Here is a 24,698-nt window from a genome sequence, read left to right as displayed (position 1 = left end):
ATTCAACAAACACTGAGCACTTGCTGTGTCCTAGGCACTGGAACACTCCAGTGACCAAGACAGACAATGAAATCTTCCTTCATGGAGCTTGTGTTGTAGTGAGGAACAACAATAAACAGCAAGTAAAACATATAGTATTTTAGAGGCTATAAATGCTGTGTAGAAAAAGTAAAGCAGGGATAAAGGACAGGGCATGTCAGCCCGCAGGAGGTTTCAATTTTAACCAAAGTGGTCAAGGAAGGTTCCACCCAGAGTGACATTTGAACAAAGACCTGAAGTACTTTTCCTTTTCGGCCGGAACTGCCATCTTCCAGTAATTCATCAAAATGACTAACACAAGGGGAAAGAGGAGAGGTGCCCACTACATCGGGAGTGTCAAACTCATTTTTATGGGGGCCACATCAGCCTCGAAGTTGCCCTCAATGGGCTGAATGTAATTTTAGGACTGTTTAAATGTAACTACTCCTTAACTAGGGGCAAGGAGTTCAGCACCGCTGCCACATAGAAACAAGGTGGAGGGCCGGATTCTGCCCACAGGCCTTGTGTTTGCCGCCTCTGCACTATAGGTTCCCTAGGTCTTTCAGAAAACATGGAGTTGTTCCTTTGGCTAATACACGTGAATCTACAAGAAAAGTGATATTATAGCTATCAAAGGAATGGACACTGTTCAAAAAGGAATGCCCCACAAATGTTACCATGGCAAAACCTGAGGAGTCTACAATGTCACCCAGCATGCAGTGGGCATTGTTATAAACAAACAAGTTGAGGGCAAGATTCTTGCCAAGAGAATTAATGTGTGAATTGAGCATATTAAGCACTCTAAGAGTCGAGATAGCATCCTGAAACATGTGAAGGAAATTATCAGAAAAAGAAGGAAGCCAAAGAGAAAGGTACCTGGGTTCAACTGAAGGCCAGCCTGCTCCGCCCAGAGAAGTGCACTTCGTGAGAACTAATGGAAAGGAGCCTGAGCTGTTGGAACCCATTCCCTATGAATTCATGCCATGGTAAGTGTGAAAAAAATAAAAGACTTCTATACTGATAAAAACGTTAAAAAAAAAAAAAGAAAGAAAGAAAGACCTGAAGTAGATGAGAGAGGAAGCTCATGAATATCTGGGGAAGAGGATTGCAGGAGAGAAAATGGACAAGTGGGTGTGCTAACAATAGCCTTGGGGCCATTGGAAGGATTTCCTCTTTCACTCAGGGAAATGGGAAGCCACTGGGAGATTTTGAGCAGAGGGGGGCTATGACCTGATTTACATTTTTGGTTTTTATTTATAAACAACAGAAATTTATTTCTCAGCAGTTCTGGAAACTGGAAGTCCAAGATCAGGGTGCAGCATGGTCAGGTTCTGGTCCCTCTTCCATGTTGCAGACTGCCAACTTCTCATTGTATCCTCACAAGGTCGAAAGAAGTCTGATTTTTAAAAGAATCATCCTGACTGCTGTATGAGTATATAAGATAAGTATGTGGTATATAGTCTCTATAAAGGGACAAGGAGAAAAGCTGAAATATAATTAGAAAACTGTTGCAAAAGTGCAAGTGCAAAATGTACATTATTTGGATCAATGTGGCAGCAGTGGAGGGGAGAGAAGCACTCAATCTTGGATGCATTTTGAAGGTGGAACTGGCAGGACTTGAAGACAGACTATATGTGGAATATGAGCAAGTTATTCATCAGATAAAGAGTTTAGAGTAATGATTATCAGGATACTCAATAGCATGAAAAAAGACATAGAATCCATAAAAGAGGACCAACAAGAAAAAAGGAATGCAATATCTGAAACAAATAATGCATTGGAAAGAATAAACAGTAAGTTAGAAGAAGTCAAGGATTGAATCAGTGATTCGGAAGACAAAGTAGGAAAAAACACCCAGGCAGAGCAGCAAAAAGAAAACAATAATTTAAAATAATGAAGAGCTAGTAATTGAACAACAATAAAATTTTTAAAAATTGAAAAAATAAAGTAAAATAAAATAATGAAAAGCGCTTAAGAAACATTTTAAACAACATGAAGCATAACAGCATTCGTACAGTGGGACTACCAGAAGGAGAAGCGAATGAGCAAAGGATCAAGAACCTATTTAAAGAAATAATGACCAAAACTTCCCTAATCTGGTGAAGGAAAAAGACATACAAGCTCAGAAAGCTCAGACAATCCCAAACAAGTTGAGACACATTGTGATTAAAATGGCAAGGCTTAAAGACAAAGAGAGAATCCTAAAAGCTGCAAGAGAAAAGCAGGTAGGTTACCTACAAGGGAGCACCAATTAGACTGTCATCAGATTACTTAACAGAAACATTTCAGACCAGAAGGGAGTGGTGTGAAATATTCAAGGATAAAAAACAAGGATGTACAACAAAGACTACTTTACCCAACAAAGCTATCATTTAAAATTGAAGGAGAATAAGGAGCTTCCCAGACAAGAAAAAGCTAAGGGAATTTGTTAATACCGAACCAGTACTGCAACAAGTGTTAAAGGGCTTGCTAGAAGAAAAAGGAGGAGAAGGATGTGAAAAAGAAAAAAGAAAGAGAAAAATAGCCTAACAAAAAATGGTACTACATATGTATCTATCAATAATTACCTTAAATGTAAATGGTTTAAATGCTCCAACCAAAAGACATAGCTGAATGGATTTTAAAAAAAAAAAGACCCATATATATGCTGCCTCCAAGAGACCCATCTCAGATTGAAAGACACACACAGACTAAAAGTAAAAGAATGGAAAAAGATATTTAATGCAAATGGAAAAGGAGAAAAAAAAGCTGGGGTAGCAGTACTTATATCTGACAAATAAACTTTAAAACCAAGTCTATAGTAAGAGACTAAGGGACTTCCAGCCAAGACGGAGGTGTAGGTGGAAACACTGTGCCTCCTCGCTCAACCAAGTTTAAAGATAACAAAGATTTAGTAACAAAAACACAACCAAATCAGACATATAATTGAACTGTACCGAAGTCCGACAACAAAAAAACATTCACCCAGACCGGTAAGAGGGGCAGAGTCAGCAGCTGGCAGAGATGGGTTGTGCAGGACTAAGCGGCCGGACCGACCTAGGCGCTCAGGTGATGGTTGGCAGACCCCAGGCGTGGGGTGGCAGCAGGTGGACCCAGTGAGGGCACAAGGCGGCTGGCTGACCGCAGTCACACATTCGTGCGCAGATAAACCAGGCAGAGGAGCAATCAGTGAGACAGACCACACAACCGAGGGCCCCAGGGCCAGGAAATAAATTCTAAAAGCACCAATCGAAAAAACTTTCCAGGGTCGAGGTGCCGGGAGAGGCTCTCAGGCTCACAGAGAGTTCGTTGGAGGGACCCACAGGGTCCTGGAGGTTGCACAAGCCCACACACCCGGGAACCAGCACCAGAAGGGTCCAATTTGCTTGTGGGAAGCAGCAGAGGGGACTGAAATCCAAGAAAGTACAGAACAGATGCCACTGCCCCTCTCTGCCCCCGCCCCCACATACAGCATCACAAACCAGCTCCATGGGTTGCCCCACCCTGGTGAACACCTAAGGCTCCGCCCCTCATACATAGTAGGCATGAACAGACCAAAACGTTATGGCTCAAGAACAGCTCAAAGCCCCAGACCCAATAACACTAAGTGACCAAGAGATACCCAACCTATCAGATGCACAGTTCAAAACATTGGTGATCAGGATGCTCACAGAACTGGTTGATTTTAGTCACAAATTAGAGGAACAAATGAAGGCTAAACTAATTAAAATGAAGGGAAATGCACAGGGAACCTATAGTGATGGGAAGAAAACTAGGACTCAAATCAAGGGAGTGGACCAGAAGGAAGAAAAAAATGACCAAACAGAAAAGAATGAAGAAATAAGAATTTTGAAAAATGAGGAGAGGCTTAGGAACCTCCAGGACATCTTTAAACATTCCAACATCTGAATTATAGGGGTACCAGAAGGGGAAGAGGAACACCCATGAGTGGAAAACTTATTTGAACAAATAATAAAGAAGAACTTCCCAAATCTGGCAAAGGAAATAGACTTTCAGGAAATCCAGGAAGCTCAGAGAGTCCCAAAGAAGTTGGACCCAAGAAAGAACACACCAAGGCACATCATCATTACATTAGCCAAGATTAAAATGAAGGAGAGAATCCTAGAAGCAGCAAGAGATAAGAGGACAGTCACCTACAAAGGAGTTCCCATCAGACTGTCAGCTGATTTCTCAAAAGAGACCTTACAGGCAAAAAGGGGCTGGAAAAAAGTATTCCAGGTCATGAAGTCCAAAGACCTACATCCAAGATTGCTCTATCCAGCAAAGCTTTCATTTAGAATGGAAGGGCAGATAAAGTGCTTCTCAGATAAGATCAAATTCAAGGAGTTCATCATCACCAAGTCCTTATTATATGAAATGTTAAAGGGACTTACCTAAGAAAAAGAAGATAAAAAATATGAACAGTGAAAGGATAGCAAACTCACAGTTAATGACAACCACACCTAAAACAAAAGCAAACTAAGAGGACAGCTAGATCAGGAGTGGAACCATAGATATGGAGATCACAAGGAGGGTTAGCAACAGGGGAGTGGGAGGAGGGGGGCGGGGAGAAGGTACAGAGACCAAGTAGCATAGACGGTAGGTAGAAAATAGACAGGGGGAGGGCAAAAATAGTATGGGAAATATAAAATCTAGGGAATTTGTGACACATAGACATAAACTAAAGGGGGGGAGAATGGTGGGGGATGGGTGTGCAGGGTGGAAGGGAATGAAGGGGGGAAATGGGACAACTGTAATGACATAATCAATAAAATATATTTTAAAAAGAAAAAAGAAAAAAGAGACTAAGAAGGACACTACATAATAAAGGGAATAATCCAAAAAGAGGATATGACCCTAGTAAACATTTATACACCCAATATAAGAGCACCCAGATATGTAAAGCAAATCTTGATGGAAATATTTTTGGGAGAGATTCACAAAAATACTGTCATATTTGGGGATTTTAACACCCCATTGACTTCAATGGATAGATCTTCCAGGCAGAAAATAAACAAGACAGTAGCCTGAAATAACAAACCAGATCAAATGGACTTAATTGATATCTTCAGAGCATTTCACCCCAAAGCAGAAGAATATACATACTATTCAAGGACACATTGAATGTTTTCTAGGATAGACCACATGTTAGGACACAAAACAAGTCTCAATAAATTTAAGAAGATTGAAATCACATCAAGCATCTTCTCTGACCACTGAGCACAATGCTATGATATTAGAAATTAATCACAGGAACACTGAAAAACACACAAAGATGTGGAATCTAAATAACATGCTATTAAACAATGAATGGGTCAACAACAAGATCAAGGAAGAAATCAAAAGATACCTCAAAACAAATGAAAATGAGGATATAACAATCCAAAATCTGTTTGGCACTGGGAAAGCAATTCTAAGAGGAAAATTTAGAGCATGAAGGCCTATCTCAAAAAACAATCTAACTTTACACTTGAAGGACCTTGAAAAAGAACAACAAAGCCCACAGTGAGTAGGAGGGAGGAAATAATAGAGCCCAGAGCAGAAATTAAAAAAATAAAGTCTCAAAAAAACCATATAGCCCTGCCTGGTGTAGTTCAGTGGATTGAGTGCGGGCCTGTGAACCAAAGGGTCGTTGGTTTAATTCCCAGTCAGGGCACATGCCAGGGTTGCAGGCCAGGTCCCCAGTTAGAGACACATGAGGGGGAACCACACATTGATGTTTCTCTCCCTCTCTTCCTCCTTCCCTTCCCCTCTCTCTAAGTAAATAAATAAAATAAAATAAAAATGACATAAAAGAGCAAAGAATCCAAAATCTGGATCTTTGAAAATATAAACAAGATTAACAAACTTTTACAAGACTCTTCAAGAAATAAAGAGAAAGGAACCAAATAAATAAAATTAGAAATGAAAGTGGAGAAATAACAACTGACACCAAAGAAATATAAAGGATTATAAGAAAATATTATGAACAACAATATGTCAATAGCCTGGACAAAAAGGATAAATTCCAGAAACATACAGTCTTCCAAAACTAAATCAGGAAAAATCAGAGAATCTGAAGAGACAGATTACACCTAGTGAAACTGAACAGTAATCAAAAAACTCCCAAGAAACAAAAGCCCTGGACTGGATGGCTTCTAAGGTGAATTTTACCAAATATTCTCCTTCTCAAACTCTTTCATTTTTAGAAAGAGGGGAAGGGAGAGAGAAAGTGGGAGAGAAACATCAATGTGTGGTTGCCTCTTGCACACCCCTCCCACTGGAGACCTGGTCTGCAACCCAGGCATGTGCCCTGACTGGGAACTGAACCAGCAACTCTTTGGTTCACAGGCTGGCACTCAATCCACTGAGCAACAGCAGCTGAAGCCATTCTTTATTTTTTTAACTTTGATTTTTAGAGAGAGAGAGAGAGAAACATCAATTTGTTGTTTCACTTATTTATGCATTCACTGGTTGATTCTTGTATGTGCCCTGACAAGGGATCAAACCCAAAACCTTGGCATATCGAGATGACAGTCTAACCAACTGAGCTACCCTCCAGGGCAACATATTCTTTAGAATGAGCGTCACTGTGTTAGCCTATCTGCACCTATAAAAATTCCTTCCTTTCATTGATGTACTAATTATCCCCTTGCCAACTCTCGTATTAAAAAACCCTTGCCTTCACCCCCTAATGGGAACACTTTTTGAGTTGTTTCTTGCAACAGTGCTTCTCAAATAGTTATTCTTTTGGATCTCAAATAAATGCTTATTGCCTCTCACCTTGCGCCTCTCTCCCTCTCTCTCTCTCTGTTTTTTTGCTAACAGAACTGAACATGGCTCCAGGTTTCAGTCCTCAGCATTGGGAGAATGAAGTTACCAATTGACTTGAGAGTGGGCAGACTGAGGGCAAACAAAATGTGGTAGTTTGGGACATGTTAACTTGAGATGCTGTGATATTGTGATTTATAATAAGAAATATATATTTGGTGGTCCCATTTCTGGCACAGAGCTCTCAAAACCCTTGGAATTCCTAAGTGATAAAAGCAATAAAGGTGTCACAATATTTATAACAAAACCCTCTCAACCACAACTCAGTTCATGTTAATGAAGTGATGGTGAATGAAGGCTGGTTGCCATGGAAACCAGCTCTGTGATTAGAGGGTTAGAACTCTCCCGTGGGACTCCAGAGTGGGCAGGCAGGAGGTTGAATGATCTTCACCATCCAATGATTTAATCAATCATACCTGTGTAATAAAGCTTATATTTTAAAAAAGAAAAAAATATTTCCCCCCAAAAGAGAGAAGAAGGTCAATGTTCAGAGAACTCTGGGTTGGTGAACACACGGAGATTGCAGAGATGTGCCACACCTGGGAGACATGTACCCTTTCCCACATAGCTTGCCATATCATCTCTTCCGGCTGACTGTTCCTGAGTTATATCGCTTTATAATACCAGTTATCTAGTAAGTAAACTGTTCCTCTGAGTTCTGTGGGCCACCATAGCAAACTAATCAAACTCAAAGAGAAGGTCATGGGAATCTCTGATATATAGCCAATCAGTCAGAAGCACAGGTAGCGACCTGGACTTGTGTTTGGCAGCAGAAGTGAATGCGCTGCTTAGTAAGACTAAGCGCTTAACCTGTGGGATCTACACTATCTTCAGGTAGCTTGTGTCAGAATTGAGTTGAATTGTAAGACACCTCGCTGGTGGAGAAATTGCTTTGGCATAGGGGAAAAAACAGTGGAATTGGAATTGGTGTCAGAATTAGAGATGCTATTTATTTATTTATTTATTTATCTTAGAGATGCTTTTTTTTCTTTTTTAAAAAATTTATTTATTTATCTTTAGAGAGGAAGGGAAGGAGAAAGGGAGAGAAACATCAATGTATGGTTGCCCTTTGAGCATCCCCTGCTGGGAACTGGCCTGCAACCCAGGCATGTGCCCTGACTGGGAATTGAACTGCAATTGTCTAGTTCGCAGGCCTGAGTTTAATCCACTGAGCTACACCAGCCAGGGCCAGAGATGCTTTTTAAACAAAACCTCTTCTGTTCTCACTCCACGGTCTATCCCTCAGCAAGTTTATCCATGCCCAATGCATAGGTTTCTATCTGTATGTTTCTGACTCAAGCTGCCAATCCAGCCCCATCCTCTGAACTATAGATCTGTAGATCCAACTATTTCTTTAATATTCCCACATAACTAGTTCAAAGGAACGTCTACAACTAAACCTTCAATATCTACATACCCACCCCTTCCCCCAACAATCTGGGCCTCTTCCTCTCCCTGGTCCATCATATCCAGTGCCTCAAGGCCTCCCCATTTTATAGCCTAAGTCTCTCACAAATCTATCCCCATTTCACATCTCCCCACTACCTCATTCCCCAGAGCTCACTGTTCCTTTCACATGCTTTGTTCTCCTTTACACACTACACGATGTCTCCACCTGGAAAGACCACAAGTGCCACGAGGACAGAGCTAGAACAGTGCCTGGACATCATAAGTACTAAATACGTACATGCTGAATGAAGGGATGAGTGTCCACTTTCACCACCCTAGCTCAGGAGATAGCTGCAGTTAAGAGCAGCAGACTTCCTGGATTCTAGCCCTTATCAGTTTTATCATCTCCAGCAAGTTTTGTAATTTCTCTGTGTCTTGGTTTCTCTATCTGCAAAATGGAAATAATAGAAGCACTTCCTTCATTGCATTGTGGGGAGTTAACACATACAAAATATTAAGAACAGCACCTGGTATAGATTAAACACTTGGTTTAAAATTAGATATTATTTGCTTAAAATTACCTCCTCATTAGTCTTCCTTCATCTACTCTGCCCCTTTCTCTTTTCCATATTGAAAACGAAGATTTTTTTCAAAATGCAAACATGATTATGTCACACAAACAAGTGCACACACATGTACACATATCACTGAAAAAAAACATTTAGTGGCTACCAATCCTTAACATGCCCCCCAAGATCCTGCCCACCACTCCAGCCTTTTCTCTTGTCTCCACCTTGCTCTTGGGCTTTAGCCACACTCACTTTCCCTCAGTAACTCAGGGCCTTTGCATATGATGAGAAGCCCTTCTTTCCACCAACTCCATCCCACCTCTTCTCTTTCTGGAGAACTTCTGTTCATCTTGCAGATTTCAGCTCAAGTGTCACTTCCAGAAGGCTATGATCTACTCCCAGTCTGAGTCAGGTTTCTTTGTTAGAAATCACCACAACTGTGATCCCTCCAATGTTTTCTTAGTTTGTAATTATCTACTTGTTTGTGTGATCATGTGTGTAATTGCTGTCTTCTCCTCTACCTCTAAACCGAAAGCCCCATAAAATCAGAAAATATGTATGTTGCTATTCTTTTTATTGCAGCATCTACTGTTAATGGCACCTACAAGGTACCATTTTGAATGAATGAATGAACAAATGAGTCTCCACAGAAGAAACCACAGTCACCATACAGGGCATGTAAAGGGTACTCTTGGCCCTTCTAGCTATTGGGACTAAGACATAGCAAGAGCCTCTGCCCTTCAGGCAGTCCACAGAATTAGTAAAAGATGGTCTGAGTCACAGGGCTGATGGTCACCAGCAGTGTGTCCTTGGCTAAGTCACATCAGCTCTCATATCTTCATCTGTAAAATGTGATCATGATTTTTGTTTCACAGGGCTGTCAGGAGGACCAATGAGACTTGAATGAAAAAGTGTTTTTAAAACTTTTAACATTGGACAAATAGAAAGAATTTTTTAGTTTTTCAAAAGGAATTGTAACAGGGTGCAGCCAAGAGGGGGGGCCCAAATAGGGATTTGGAATGGGATCCAGAACTCAAGGTGTCCAGAAAATATTAGAAAAGTATATAGGATGTCCTCCCTTCTCCCCCACAACAGGTTTGAGTTGAGGGAAGGGACACATGGAGCAAGACCCTGCAGAGCTATTTTGTATAGCCACAGCTTTGCAGCTAACCTCTGGCATGGTCACTTAACATATCTATAACTTTTAACTGGTTTCATAGATATGTTGAATAGCTGTGGACACGCCTTGAGCCAGGGAGATGGAAGTTACTTCCACCCAAGATGTAACTGGGAGGCAGATCCCCCTGGTTACAGTGCCCGTGTGAGAGTTTGGAGATGATTGGCTCCATGCCATGAGGCCACACCTGCCCAGACTCATTATGGCAGCCCAGAAAAGCTGGAAGAATACAGGAATGCTGGCAGGTGTAGCCAATTGTAGGAGGAATTGGAAATGGAGCTGCAGAGGAATACTGGTGTGGGGATTTAAACCCAGACACAGCAGCCATGCAAGGGAGGACCACACAGCTGTGGCAGTAGAAAGGGGAGAACTATGCGGCTTTGGCAGAGTGGGGACCCTGCAGCTTTGTCAAGAGTGAGGACCACGTGGCTTTGGGGTGCTCCCTTTTGCCACGCAGCTTAGGAAGCAGGAGAGACTTTTCCTGAAAGAAAAGAGGTGAAAGGACTCTTGCTGGTGGGCCATGAGAAGGTGCCATATGGCTTTGGATTAACTGGAGATCGTGGTGGTGACACAGCTAATGGTGCCAGGGCTCGAATCACAGACTTCTACTTCTTTTCCTGAGTTATGGTACCCAGATTAGGGCAGAGGGAAAAGGAAGGACTGTGTGTGTCTGTGGGTATCCTAAGGACTTTAATATTTTAAAGAAGACATTAAGTCACTACTCTAAGTCTGTATAGCTTTAAATAAACATTTCCTTTCCTTTTCACAAATCTCTGGCATTGAGACACTCTTTACTCTGGCGGCTGGCATAGCGAACCTAGTGGGGGGGACCCTTTCAGTAATAGTACATCACACACTGCCCCCCTTGAGTCTGTTCTGTAACAGAATTACTAGAAATCTAAATTAAAAGAAAAACCAAATGTACAGGAAGTACAAAAGATGACATAGGTGGTTTTTGGTTTCCTACCCTAATGTAGCAAAATAAACAAGGTTATCATCCTAAAGGAATGACAAGCCTGGCTACAGATGGGTTTGACAGGCAAAATTTATTGGGCACCCACCACCTTAGACCCAAGTTGTTTAAATACTAGGTCAGGCCCAGGCGAGACCCCAGACAGAGAGACCCTTCTCAGTACTACTGTGGGACCTACTTCTGACACTCTGTCCCCTGCTCTGCTCAGGCCCTGCTCAGGCTGTCTGGTCCCTGGACTCCTGGGTAAAGGAAGAAGGCTTGCCCTTGTCTGGCCCCACCACTCCCCAGGGAGGTCTCAGACTGAGCTGCCTGACCTGTAGTGGCAGCTTTTGTCCCTCTGGGGCCTATCTGGCTCTAGGCCCTGAATCACAAGTCCTGACTGTTGTTAAGATTCTCTGACCTCCACTGAAGCTCAGTGTTTTCCCCAACACTTTAGGTTGGAACTTAAGTCTCCTAGAAACAGTCTTCTAACTGGGGTCACATGCTCTCTTATTTCCTGCCAGCTGTTCTGAATTCTTGAAAGCATGAAGTGCTGAGCTCCAGACATGTACCAGAGCACTGAAGGGGGCATAGCCACTTCTCTCAAAGAAGCAGCAGCAGAGTTCTCAGGAACAGGGCTGGGGTTGGCCCACCAGACTCCCACCTACCACTCTTCCCACCCACCCTCTTTTAAGAAAGATTCAATGTAGAAGATTGAAAAATGAGGAGCCAGTCATTGGAAGGGAGGAGGCAGCAAGGAAGTGCCTCTAGTATTTCTCATGGTATCCAGGGACCACTCTGGCTTTGAAAAGCCACCTCCTTCACTACGGCAAGGCCTTGGCACCTGACTGTTGTCTCTGTCCTGTTCTTCAAGGCCCCTTTATCCCCCTACTTGATCTGCTTCTCTCCTGTTTTCATTCCAGTTCAGCTCATCCCTCCTCCAAAGCCCACCCAGGTAGCCCCACTCTACATCCCCAATGCCCCCGATGCTCTCTAAAGCAATGGTCTTCATGGGGTTTTCTCCTGTGCTCCCTAAAGAAATTTTGGGTTCCAGCCAAGATGGAGGCGTAGATAGATATACTTCACCTCCTTAACCAAAAGGACAACAACAAATTTAAAAACAAAAAATAACCACAACTGCCAGAAAATCGAACTGTATGAAAGTATAACAACCAAGGAGTTAAAAAAGAAACATTCATCCAGACTGGTAGGAGAGGCAGAGATGGGCAGCTGAGGTGGAGAGGACTCGCAGCAAGGCCGAGGCTGGCAGAGTCAGCAGTCCCATATTTGCATGTGGATAAACCAGGAGGAGCAACTGGGGAATGAGGAAGACCACACGACCCAGGATTCCAGCACAGGGAAAATAAAGCCTCAAAAGCTCTGACTGAAAAAACCTGTGAGGGTTGAGGTGGTAGAAGAAACTCCCAGCTTCACAGGAGAGTTCATTGGAGAGACCCATAGGGTCCTAGAATGTATACAAACCCACCCACCCAGGTATCCACAGAAGGGCACAGAAGGGCTGGATTTCTCTGTGGGTAGCAGGAGAAATGACTAAAAGCCAACTGAGAGCAGAGCAAGCATCACTGTTCCCTCTCTGACCCCTCCCCCACATACAGTGCCACAACTCAGGGAAGTGGGTTGCCCCACCCTGGTGAATACCTACTGCTCCGTCCCTTACAACATAACAGATGTGCTGAGACAAAGAAATTGGCCTAAATGAAAAGACAAATCCAAACTCTAGAAAAAGAACTAAGCAACAAGGAGATAGACAATCTATCAGATGCAGAGTTCAAAAAACTGATAATCAAGATGCTCACAGAAATGATTGAGTATGGCTGCAAAATGAAGAAAGAAGTGAAGGCTATACAATGCAAAATAAGGAAAAATATACAGGGAACTAACAGTGAAGGGGAAAAAACTGGGATTCAAATCAACTATTTGGAACAAAAGGAAGAAATAAACATTCAACCAGAACAGAATAAAAAAAAAACAAGATTTAAAAAACAAGGTTTAAGAAGAGAAACTTAGGAACCTCTGGGACAACTTTAAACATTGCAACATCCAAATCATAGGGAGAAAGGAGAAAGGAGAAAGCCAAAAGGAGAAAAGGAAGGCAAGAAATTGAAAACTTATTTGAAAAAATAATGAAAGAAAACTTCCCCAAGCTGACAAAGGAAATAGACATGCAAATCCAGGAAGCTCAGAGAATCCCAAACAAGTTGGACCCAAAGAGGAGCACACCGAGACACATCATAATTAAATTACCCAAGATTGAAGATAAGGAGAAAATCTTAAAAGCAGCAAGAGAAGAAGAGAGTTACCTACAAAAGAGTGCCCATAAGACTATCAGCTGATTTCTCAAAAGAAACCTTACAGGCAAGAAGGGGCTGGAAAGAAATATTCAAAGTCATGAAGGGTAAGGACCTACATTCAAGATTACTCTATCCAGCAGAGCTATCATTTAGAAAGGAAGGGCAGATAAAGTGCTTCCCAGATAAGGTCAAGTTAAAGGAGTTTGTCCTCACCAAGCCCTTATTATAGGAAAGGTTAAAGGGACTTATCTAAGAAAAAGAAGAAGATCAAAACTATGAACAGTAAAATGACAACAAACTCACAACTATCAACATCTGAACCTAAAAAAGCAAATAGCAAACAACTAGAACAGGAACAGAATCACAGAAATGGAGACTACTTGGAGGGTGATCAGTGGGAAGGAGGAGGAAGGAGAATGGGGGAAAAGGTACAGGGAATAAGAAGCATAATTGGCCCTGGCTACTATGGCTCAGTGGATTGAGTACCATACCACAAACCCAAGAGTCTCCAGCTCACTTCCCAGTTGGTGCACATGCCTGGGTTGCGAGCCAGGTACCCAGTAAAGGGTGTCTGAAAGGCAAACACACATTGATGTTTCTTTCCCTCTCTTTCTCCCTTCCTTCCCCTCTCTAAAAATAAATAAATCTTTTTTTTAAAGAAGCATAATTGATAGGTACAAAATACATAGAGGGGACTTCTGGCCAAGATGGAAGCGTAGATGGAAACACTGTGCCTCCTCGCACAACGAAGTTTAAAGACAGCAAAATTTTAGTAACAAAAACGCAACCAAAACACAGAAAATTGAACTACACGGAAGTCCGACAACAACAAACCATTCAGCCAGACCAGCAAGAGGGGCAGAGCCAGCGGTGGAGCAGACTGACCCAAACGTGCGGCCAGCCGTGGGTGGATCCCAGGTGTGGGGTAACAACGGGCAGACCCAGTGAGGGCGCAAGGTGGCAGGCTGATCGCGGTCACACATTCGTGTGCAGATAAACCAGCAAGGGAGCGAGCAGTGAGACAGACCGCGCAGGCCCCAGTGGCAGGAAGCAGCAGAGGGGACAGCTATTGCCCCTCTTTGAACCCGCCCCCACATAGTGCTTCTCAGATAAGGTCAAGTTCAAGGAGTTCATCATCATCAAGCCCTTATTATATGAAATGTTAAAGGGACTTACCTAAGAAAAAGAAGATAAAAAATATGAACAGTGAAAGAACAGCAAACACAGTTATTAACAACCACACCTAAAACAAAAGCAAACTAAGATGACAGCTAGATCAGGAGCAGAACCATAGAAATGAAGATCACATGGAGGGTTAGCAACTGGGGAGTGGGAGAAGGGGGAAGAAGGTACAGAGAATAAGTAGCATAAATAATAGGTAGAAAGTAAACAGGGGGGAAGGCAAGAATAGTATGGGAAATATAGAATCTAAAGAACTTGAGACACGTGGACATAAACTAAAGGGGGGAATAGTGGGGGAGGGGTGTGCAGGGTGGAGGGGAATGAAGGGGGGAAATAGAACAACTGTAATGGCATAATCAATAAAATATATTAAAAAAGAAAAAGAAAAAATACATAGAGGGAGGTTAAAACAGGGTAGAGAGGGGAAAGGGGGGGAAATGGAACAATTGTAATAGCATAACAATAAAATATATGTAAAAAATTAATGGCCCTGGCTGGTGTAGCTCAGTGGATTGAGCACGGACCTGCGAACCAAAAGATCGCAGTTCGATTCCCGGTCAGGGCACATGCCTGGGTTGCAGGCCAATTCCCAGCAGAGGCCAGTTCCCAGCAGGGGATGCACCAGAAGCAACCATACATTGATATTTCTCTCCTTCTCTCCTTCCCTTCCCCTCTAAAGATAAATAAATAAATTTTTTTTAAATTAATGAAATTTTTGAAAAAAGAAATTTTGAAGAAAAACTATATACTGCCTCACATGTATTTTAATTTCACAGCTAAGATATTTTGTTATCAGTTAAATCATTGCAGAGTGTATAATTTCTGGAATGCTTTAAGCATTGTGACTTTTAAAATGAAACCATTAAGACTATTTTAAATGTGTCCTTAATGACATCTAAACACTGCAGTGGTGTGATGCCCTCTATTATCCATTTAGACATATATTGAATGTCAACTGTAACTGGAAAAAATAATAAATAAATAAATATATATAATATAAATACGACAATGTTGGGGAAAGAAACTTCCTCTACCCTCAAGGCTCCTTTAGCTGATCTAATAATGAAATAGACATGAAACAGATTAACAAGAGGAAATAATCAAATTTAATACATACATATATATGGAAGCTCATATACATGAGAGAGTCAGAGACCTCACTTGCACAAGAGGTTCAGGGACAGAAAGAGAAAATGGGTATATAATGTACTTTTTAATTTAATTTTTTAAAAGATTTCATTTAGTCCTGGCTGCTGTAGCTCAGTGGATTGAGCGCGGGCCTGCGAACCAGACAATCGCGGTTCCATTCCCAGTCAGGGCACATTTCCGGGTTGCAGGCCAGTTCCCTGCAGGCCAATTCCCAGCAGGGGACGCACGAAGGCAACCATACACTGATGTTTCTCTCCCTCTCTCCTTCCCTTCCCCTCTAAAGATAAATAAATAAAAAATTAAAAAAAGGGTACAAAAGGATTTAAAAAAAAAAAAAGATTTCATTTATTTATTTTTAGAGAGAGGGGAGGGGAGGTAGAAAGAGAGAGTGAAACATCAATGTGCAAGAAATACATCGCAGCCCCCAGCTAGACACCTGACCCACAGCCCAGGTATGTGATCTGACTTAGAATCAAACCAGCAACCTTTCAATTCACAGGTCAGCACTCAACCACTGAGCAATACCAGCCAGGGTAGATATACAACACATTCTGAATTAGGAATGAAGTAAGGTGCTTAGGGGCTTCAAAAGATGATAAGAAGAATAGGTGTTTAGTAAATAGAAGTTTGTCCTGCCCTGTAAATAAGTCAGAAGAGTCTACCTCTAATAATCTCTTATTATGAACAAGGCTCCTAATTCAAGTTCTGGGAGTTAACAAAGAGGCAGAAGTTTCTCTTGAGCCCATGGCTACAGTTGACTTTAGCTCAAAACAATACACCCACCACAGAGGTCACCTTGGGGTGGCTTGTTCTGAACCCCCACAATAGAACAACCAGACAGAAAATTAGTAAAGAAGCAGAGGACTTGGACAACACTATATACCAATGGACCTAACAGACATGTACAAACATTCTACCTAACACAGCAGAATATACACACTTCCCAAGTACACGTGGAACATTCTCAAGAACAGGTCACTTGTTAGGCTGCAAAACAAGTCTTTTTTTTCCTTTTTATTCTCACCCAAGGACTTCCTTTTTATTGCTTTTAGACAGGGAGAAAAGGAGGCCAAAAAATATCAATGCAGCCCCTATGGAAAACAGTATGAAGTTTCTCAAAAATTCTAAAATATAACCACCATATGACCCAGCAATTCTACTTCTGGGTACATATACAAAACAGTTGAAAACAGGGTCTCAAAGACATATTAACACTTCCACGTTCGCTGCAGTTTTATCCACAACAGCCAATATACAGAACCAACCTAAATGTCCGTGGACAAATGAATGGATAAAGAAAATGTGGTCCATACACACAATAGAATATTATTTAGCCTTTTTAAAAAAGGAATTTGTGTCATATGCGACAACATGGATAAAATTTGGGATTATGCTAAGTGAAATAAGCCAGTCACAGGACAAATACTGGGTGATCCCACTTGTGTAAAGTATCTGAAGCAGTCAAACTCACAGAGGCAGAAAGTAGAATGGTGGTTGCCAGGGGCTGGGGGAATGGGGAGATATTGTTCAGTGGGCAGTTTCAGCCAAGCAAGATGAAAAAGTTCTGTGCATATAGCTAACAGTCCTGTAATGCACTCTTAAAATGTGTTCAGGGTAGATTGTGATGTGTTTTTACCACAGTTATTATATATATGTATACATACATATGTGTGTATATATATATATACATATATATGTGTGTGCATATACACACACGCATAAAGAGAGGGGTTGGCAAAAGTAGGTTTACAGTTGTATGTGAATCACAGGATTTATTATAGCAAGTACCCTACAAGATTGTGTAATGAAGGCCAGAAGTTTGAGCACTTATTATGAGATTGTACCTAGGTTCACTGTGCCATTGTGACATTCTTCTGAGTTAATAACGCTATTGTAATAATCATAACTGTATGTCTTTTTCCATATAGACCACTGTAAACCTACCCTTGCCCACCCCTGTGTGAGTGTGTGCCCACCCTCTCAAAAATGTGAATGAGTTCTTCACCATTCAGTCAGGGCAGCATCATAACCCCTTTTGTTAATACCCAGGGAAAGGGTGGGACACCAGCCTGCTACCTTGTCTGCAGGCTTATTCTGAGGCAGGTCGACTTTAGAAGGTTTAGGATCTACAGGTGGATTCCAGGAAAACTGCCTGTGCATCTTTAGAAAAATCTTAAACCTTGACATACACTGCCCCCGGCTAAAAACATGGCTGCAGAGCCCTGCAGGCTGGACTTTGCTGTTTCCCTGCCTTCCTGTGGAGCACGGGCCTTCTCTCCACGGCAGGGGGCGTCATCGGCGGAAGAACAGGGGAGAAACAGAGAAGCTGGCATTACCTCTCCAGCAGCTACAAGCTTTGATTTCCATTCCCCCTCCCAGTTCCAACTCTGGCCTCTGACACCCCTCTCTTTGAACCCCTATTTTCCCATCCCACCAAATTCTCTGTGTATTAGAATAACCTGTTGCTGAACATTCAGGGCCTCAGTGCAACATGTGGCTAAAGACTGAGGGTCAGCCAGGCCGTTGTGGCTCAGTGGATTAGGCATTAGCTGGAAAACCAAAAGGCCACCGTTTCAATTCCCGGTCAGGGCACATGCCTGGGTTGCAGGTTTGTTCTCCAGTTGGAGCACATACAGAAGGCAAGCTGATTAGTGTTCTTTCTCAAATCGATGTTTCCCTCCCTCTCCCTCTCTCTCTCTCCCTTCCCCTCTCTAAGATTAAAAAAAAAAAACAAAACAAAAAACCACGAGAATCTCTCACAGAATTTCAGTAAGGACTACCTGGGACAGACTGTGTATCTGGAAGGTGAGTATGAGTCTGAGTCTGGGCCAGGAGGGACCCAGATGGTGACATGTGGCCTTCAGACCTTCACGGAGCTGGAGGGAAGGAGCTGCTCCCAGGGCTGACAGCCCTGCTGAGATGCAGGAGTTCTATTTCTTTGTTGCTCTGCCAGGGGCCTCCAGAAAGACCACCAAGCTTGAGGAGGTTCCAAGGAGTGGAAAGGTTTTAATGAGCATCACAAAGGGACTGAGTGAGTGGGATACAAATTTCAAATCCAGCCTTTATTGCCATGCTTCAGGGGCTGAGCAGGAGGGAGGGGGCTCAACCCTGCTTATCTCTTCCCAGACCCAGAGGCAGCTGGAAGGCAATCCCTGAAAGTCTTTCCCCAGCAGAGGGGGTACGGGGAAGGGGAGAGGTCTCTGCTGCTGATACCAGGAGCAGGAAGACCTGGAGCAGCAAGCTGACCTCCAGAGGTCAGTAGAGACCTAAAATTAGGCAGGAATATCAGATGTTAGAAGGGTAGGTGGACTGAGGAAATTCTTGGGGTCCCCAAACAGCACTGAGATCTCAGAAGACCCAGGCCCCCAGGGTCTGCTGGCTCCAGGGACTGGGACCCTGAGGAAGGTGACCCCAGACTGAGCTCACAGAGGCCCTAACATCACCCCCTCCCCCTGTTCAGCAAGGGTCTGGAGAGGGTCTAGAGGGAGAAGTGAGGATGGGGCCTGGGTGGGCAGGAGGCTAGGAGGGGCCGGGCATGCAGGCAGTGCTGTGAGGGGACGGTGGGATCCTTTAGCTGCTGCTCTGCTGCTCCTGCTCACGGATGAGGTTGGCAATGGGGCTGGTGATGCCACCTATCAAGGTCCAGTACTCATCGAAGCTGATGCGTCCATCATGGTTGGCATCCAGGTCCTGGATGAGCTTGTCGGCAGCCTTGCGGTTCCCCGTGTCCTGGGGAGAAACGGGGTCAGCAATGCTGAGAGCGGCAGTCTCACAGAGTCCCAGGCAGTGCCCAAGGCAGAAGCCCAGGATCTGGCCTGGGCAGCCGCTCTCCTATTACAGGAACAGAGCCCTCACTGGCTGAGGCCTGGGTACCCCAAGAGGACAGAGGCTTGGGTGGGGTCAAGACCCTGGTTAGGAGGATAACTCAGAGAGAACAGAGGTGACACCCTGAGAGGACAGGGCTTTGGGGCTGGAGAGAAAAAAGGCCCTTGGGTGGGGGCTTTACCGTCAGCATGTGATTCAGCTCATTCTGAAGCATCTTTCGGAAGCTGCTCTTGCTGATCTTGTTCTTGACTAGACTGTACTTAGACACATACTTGTAAAAGTTTTCCACCAGAACCACAACCGCCTTCTCCAGCTCCGTGTAGCAGTCCGCCATCTCACTGCCTCACTCCTCGAGGGTCCTGGGCACCGTGGGAAGCGCAGATGAGAAGAGACCCACAGGTCAAACCTCCTCCCACACCCACCCTGGGCCCTGGGTCCTCCAGGCTGGCAGGTGCCCCAGGAGGAGGAGACAAGGAAAGCGGGGCATAGGGTAGCCCTGGAATGAGAACTATGTGGCTCTTCTAATCCAGGTGTTCCCCAGCTTGACTGCCTTAACAGGTTCTCCGGGCCCTTCCCCAGCCCCAGGCACTGGGCTTGTCAGAATTCCAGTGAGAGCAAGAGGCCGCCGTGGGAAGAGGAGAGTAGATGCCCATCACTCCACCCTCTGCGCACTTGCCTATCCAGGCCTATCCAGGCCCCCTGCCCTAGGTGCATATACCACTAGAAACTGCTAGGATGAGCCAAGAGGGCTAAGGGGTGGAGGGTAGGAGCCATGTACCCTCACCAAGACGCCAAGATTGTCTGAGAGCCCAGCCCTAGGCAACAAAGCAGGGGGCAGGGATCTAGGCCCTCCCCAGGCCCTTCAGTCAGGCTCCAAGACAGAGACTCTGGAGTCTCAGGCCATGGCCGCTTCTGGGAAAGGACAATGTCCTGATTCACTGAGGCAGACATTCAGCAGACTCCCAGCCACACCCTGCTGGCCCAGCCTCCCTCAAACCCACCCCACAATACACAGCAACACGCAAGGACCCGACACCCCATTACCTAAAGAGGAGCCAGGCCGGGTTTGCCCCAGCTGGAAACAGCTGCAGCCAACCAGAGGCCACAGTCACCCCCTCACCCCAGGACAAAAGACACTCACATTCCCAGCAATTACAGACTTCTGAATAACAGGATATGAAGGGAACAGGCGGATCTACTCTGAGTCGCCGCCCATGCCCAGTGCCCCCCCAAGTGAACCCGGGCAAATAAGCCTTCCCTCATACCCCCAAGCCCAGGAATGGCTAGGGAAGGTAAACACAGCCACCACAAGAGTTTGGACATCCACAAGTTTCAGTCCCTGCCCTTGCCACCTGCTCTCTAATCCCCTTGGGGCCCTCTTCCTCCATGCCCCCATCACCCAGCTGAAGCCTGCTGGAACTGCACCTCCCACAGGAAGGCTGCCCGGACCCCTACCCTCCCCGCCATTCTTCCTCCCCTGGCTCCTTACAGACTCAGTCAGCAGGGTCCAGTGCCGCTAACCGGTGTGGCTGCAGCCTTTTCCTGAGTCTCGTCTCCCCAGACACCAGCTATTACTAGAAGCAAGGAAAGTGTTTCTGACACACAGCCATTGTGTTTTCTGAACCACACAGAAAGATGAGGCTTTGGGACCATTTTTTTTAAATCCTGGATAGACAACTTCCCTGCTTTTTGAATCTCTGCATCTGGCGTAGCCTGTATTGCTCAGCCCAATGCTTTGCTCAAGGAAGATGGTGTATAAATGCCCTACTTCCTTCCAGCCCTGACATTAAGTATGCAAAGCCCCTGACCACCCTTCTAAGACTGTTTGTTTTTTGTCATGTTTTTTTCAGACGGAAGAATGAGACTAGTCCAGATACAGGAAGGAAAGAGAGTTGAGAGGGTGAGGGATCAGGCTTCATCATCTCTGACTGGGAATCCTGTCCTTCTCTCCCCTGGTCTGTGGCCAAAAGGATGAAGTATGAAACCAGCACTGCAGGATTCTAAAAGTTGTACACATTTCAGCAAGGACTGTGCCCAGGTTACTCCCAACCAAGCTTCGTGAGTGGCAAGAGAGTTCAGAGAACGCCCCCACCCTTACTCATCCCAGACCTTGATGCCTGCACGAGGAATTTAGTGGGAAATAGGAGGAAAGGGAAAGAAATCTGTTTTGGAGGTGATAGGTCTTGCTCCTTTTCCCAAAGTCCACCCACCATCTGCCTTCTTGGAGCCTATTCCTCTGACCAGAGGAACCCCCCACCCTTCCTTGTTACCAATCCCCAATCCCTACTGAACTTCTGGCAGCCAAGTAGGCAGGACCCAGGTGAGCACCTAGGTGGTAATCATCCGCCTGCTGTCAGGTGTTCAGATCACCCCAGAGAGGTAGTAGCTTCAGCAGTGCCCAGGCCTCCCAATGGTCAGCCCCACCCCTGCACCTTGTAGTCAAATAGACGCTCCTGGAGATACATCTGGGTAAATGCCTCTCTGATGGAAGAATGTCAGAGTGAGATAGTCGGATGACTCTACCCTCTTCCACCCTTCCTCCCTCCCCTGGAGGCCAGGAGACAGGCTCTGCCACTACACTGATGTCATAGCCACCTGCTCCTCCCACCTGCCTGTCCCATCCTCCCACCAACCAGGCTGGATGGTCCCAGGCACAGGACTGGGGCGAGGTGGGGGGTAGGCAGCGTGTTGTTCTATATTGACTTGAGAGTCGGTAGACATTGAAGCCCTCCCAAAAATGGGGAGACCACCGGGGAACCGGTGGTCTCCCCCAAGGGTCCTCTCCCCTGGGGCCCTTGCCCCTCCAGAAATGTTCTCATTGTCTTCTCCTTGGCTGATTCATCACTGAGCAATCAGGAGGCCCCGTCCCCACTCTGCTCACCTGAGCTCAACTTGATGACTTGATGACTTCTCCAAAAGCCCAAATTGCCCGACACCATGCTCCTGGGTTTCAGCCACTCCAGCCACACCCTCCCACACCAACCCCAGTTCTGGGCCCCACCCCTCCAAGTGCCTGCTAATCATCCCCCATCTCTTCATCTCTCTGGTCCCCTTAATGTGCAGCCTGAACATCCACATACTCTCCAAAATTCACCTTCCTCTCCCACCTCCACAAACACTTCTTGAGCCTTGAACTGTTTGCAACTGTTGGGATATGTCCCTGGACTCCTATCCCTCCTAGTCACCATCCTTGTACAGCCTAGTCCACTGTCGAGCCTAAATCGGACATGCTCTGTGTTCCTTCCATCTACCTCAAATTTTTTCATTCATTTATTCACTATTCATTTGCTTATTCATTCATTGACTCATGCATTCATTTATTGACTCATTCATTCATTCTCACTCACTCACTCATGCATTTCCTTAATTCACTTCAATATACAGGGAAGGTATAACCTGAAGTGCTGTGGTAACGCTTTACTCAATTTTCAAGGCTGTTTCACACTAATCTCTTCAGCCTCGATATCCCTACTTTCTGCTCCATGTTCTCACGGTCTTTTCCCAGTTCCAGAGGCTGCTACCTCACACAAGCGCCCTGCCTCACCCACCCCCACATCACAGGACTCACTGCATTTAATTCACACATACATATACACAAAGTGAGGGTTCTGCCATTCCTGATACCCTCTGCTTGGGTAACCCACCTACTTTCTACCCACTTGTGTTTTTGGAGAATGTAGCCAGAGAAAGAAGCCAGCTCCTCTGAATGTTTTTCCAGAACAGTAACGTTGGAGGAGTTTTTGGTGGACACACACAGGCACACACACCACTGCCGCCCCTGGCCTCTCCAACACCCAAAGAGCTCTTTCCTGGTGGATGGAGAAAGGCTGAGCCCAATGCATCAGAATGTCCAGTGTTTCCTCCCCCAGCACCCCTGCCCTCGCCCCCACGGAGCCTCACCCCCACCCAGACAGGGCTGGGCAAGGGAATGCTCTCGGCGCAGTACAAGTGGCTCCACCAAACAAAGCCAGTCAAGCCAGAACCTGCCTGGGTCCTGAGGTGAATGAGAAGCTGCCCAGGCTTCTGGCCCCTCTCCCGAAGCTCCCAAGCTCCCCTGGGATGTCACCCAGGTTCCTCCAGGTTCTGTCTGCCCTCCCAAGGAACCGCTGCAGAGCACAATGGCATCTACGTCCAGGGACCTTCCTGAGTCCTGAGGTGGAGAGAAGCCACCTCAGCACCCCTCAGATTCTCAGGCTTTCTGGACCCTCCCTGGCTCTTCCTGGACCCCAACACCTCTTCCAGAACACAGCTCCCAGAGGCCAGTGTCCAGGGTCTGAGCACCCTCCAAAACCCACCAGCAGGCATTTGCCCTTTTTCTGTTAGGGAAGGATCAGAGCAGCTGTGGGCAAAGCTTCCACAAACACCCTGCCCAGTGGCCCAGCCCCTGGAGAGGAGCCCAGACAGCTTCTGGGCTGGCGAGGGGTCTCGCCACCCCTCCACTCCTCTGAAGGCCTCTCCAGTCCCCAATCCCACCAGAATTCTCCATTCACAAACCAGCCTTTGGGGAAAGTTAATCATGAACGAAACCTCCCCCGCCCAGTCACTGGCAGGCCCCCCTCCCCAGGACCTCTTCACTGCCCCTTCTCCTGGCCTCTCAAGCCTGTGGGGCCTCTCTGGTAGCCCCAGACCTCCCAGGACGGGCCTGGGGTGCTCACCTGCCTCCTGGGTTCACCTCCTCTCCAGCAGGGCTCTGGGGCCTGGGCTCTGGCACGGCCAAGCAGCAACCCTCGCTCAGCCCAGCCAGAACTCCTCCCCGCCGCACTCCCAGAACGTGTCCTACTCCCTCCTTCCCTGCCTGGCTGAGCTGGCTCGGTGGGGAGGTAGTGACTGAACTCCCTTTCACTTGGCCCTGGGATTGGGCCCTTGTTAAAGGGATACACACCTTTATTAACACCCCTCCGCCCCCACCCCAGAAGGAGTGGTGGAAGCTGGCACTCCCCCAACCCCACCCTCCTAGACCCGCAGGGCCTGACGGAATTTACCGGGCGGAAAAAGGAAGGGAAGGACTGTCACCTGCCCTTCTCACCTGGGTCACTGGGAGCTCAGTTTCAGGGTCCCCAAACAGACAAGTTCAGTTAGCATTACAAACCAGTTTGGCTAGCCACAGAAATTTCCTTGCTCTTGGGATTTCAGGGATTATGCTTGATTTTTGTGTGTTCAAGTCAGAAGGCAGACACCAGCGACCAGACACAGGTCCCTCTCCCCCCCAGGGCTTCCAGCTCCAGGTCAGCCTACCAGGAGCTGTCCTGACCATCTCCGGATCTCTCAAGTGCAGCAGAGGATTCCTCTGGAAACACCCTCTAGCTCTTCCCCAGTCTAAGCAAGGAAACTGGCCA

At 45.6% G+C, this 24,698-nt stretch overlaps 1 protein-coding gene and 1 pseudogene across 3 annotated transcripts; one reads left to right on the top strand and one right to left on the bottom strand.

Annotated features, from left to right (window-relative positions):
* The first annotated feature begins 326 nt into the window (after window positions 1-326).
* Window positions 327-1,008, top strand: LOC119061792 (60S ribosomal protein L21-like; annotated as a pseudogene).
* A 17,565-nt stretch (window positions 1,009-18,573) lies between these two features.
* On the bottom strand, window positions 18,574-24,210 carry S100A16 (S100 calcium binding protein A16). 3 transcript variants are annotated; one of them, XM_037162511.2, is made up of 3 exons: window positions 24,018-24,210; window positions 19,544-19,721; window positions 18,574-19,266 (listed from the first exon to the last, which is right to left on the bottom strand). In XM_037162511.2, exons 2-3 carry the CDS (start codon window positions 19,694-19,696, stop codon window positions 19,108-19,110), a joined length of 312 nt encoding a protein of 103 aa, XP_037018406.2. In that variant the 5' UTR covers window positions 19,697-19,721; window positions 24,018-24,210; the 3' UTR covers window positions 18,574-19,107. The 3 variants fall into 3 exon arrangements, with proteins under 3 accessions (XP_037018406.2, XP_037018408.2, XP_037018407.2); XM_037162513.2 differs by lacking the exon at window positions 24,018-24,210 and adding an exon at window positions 20,852-20,873; XM_037162512.2 differs by lacking the exon at window positions 24,018-24,210 and adding an exon at window positions 20,407-20,512.
* Between the last annotated feature and the right edge of the window lie 488 nt (window positions 24,211-24,698).

This window comes from Artibeus jamaicensis, unplaced genomic scaffold (genome assembly GCF_021234435.1).
Source record: "Artibeus jamaicensis isolate MK-2021 breed Jamaican fruit bat unplaced genomic scaffold, CSHL_Jam_final contig_447, whole genome shotgun sequence".
Classification (NCBI taxonomy): Eukaryota; Metazoa; Chordata; class Mammalia; order Chiroptera; family Phyllostomidae; genus Artibeus; species Artibeus jamaicensis.
Note: the sequence above shows the minus strand (reverse complement) of the source record. Positions and strands in the feature narration are given on the sequence as shown.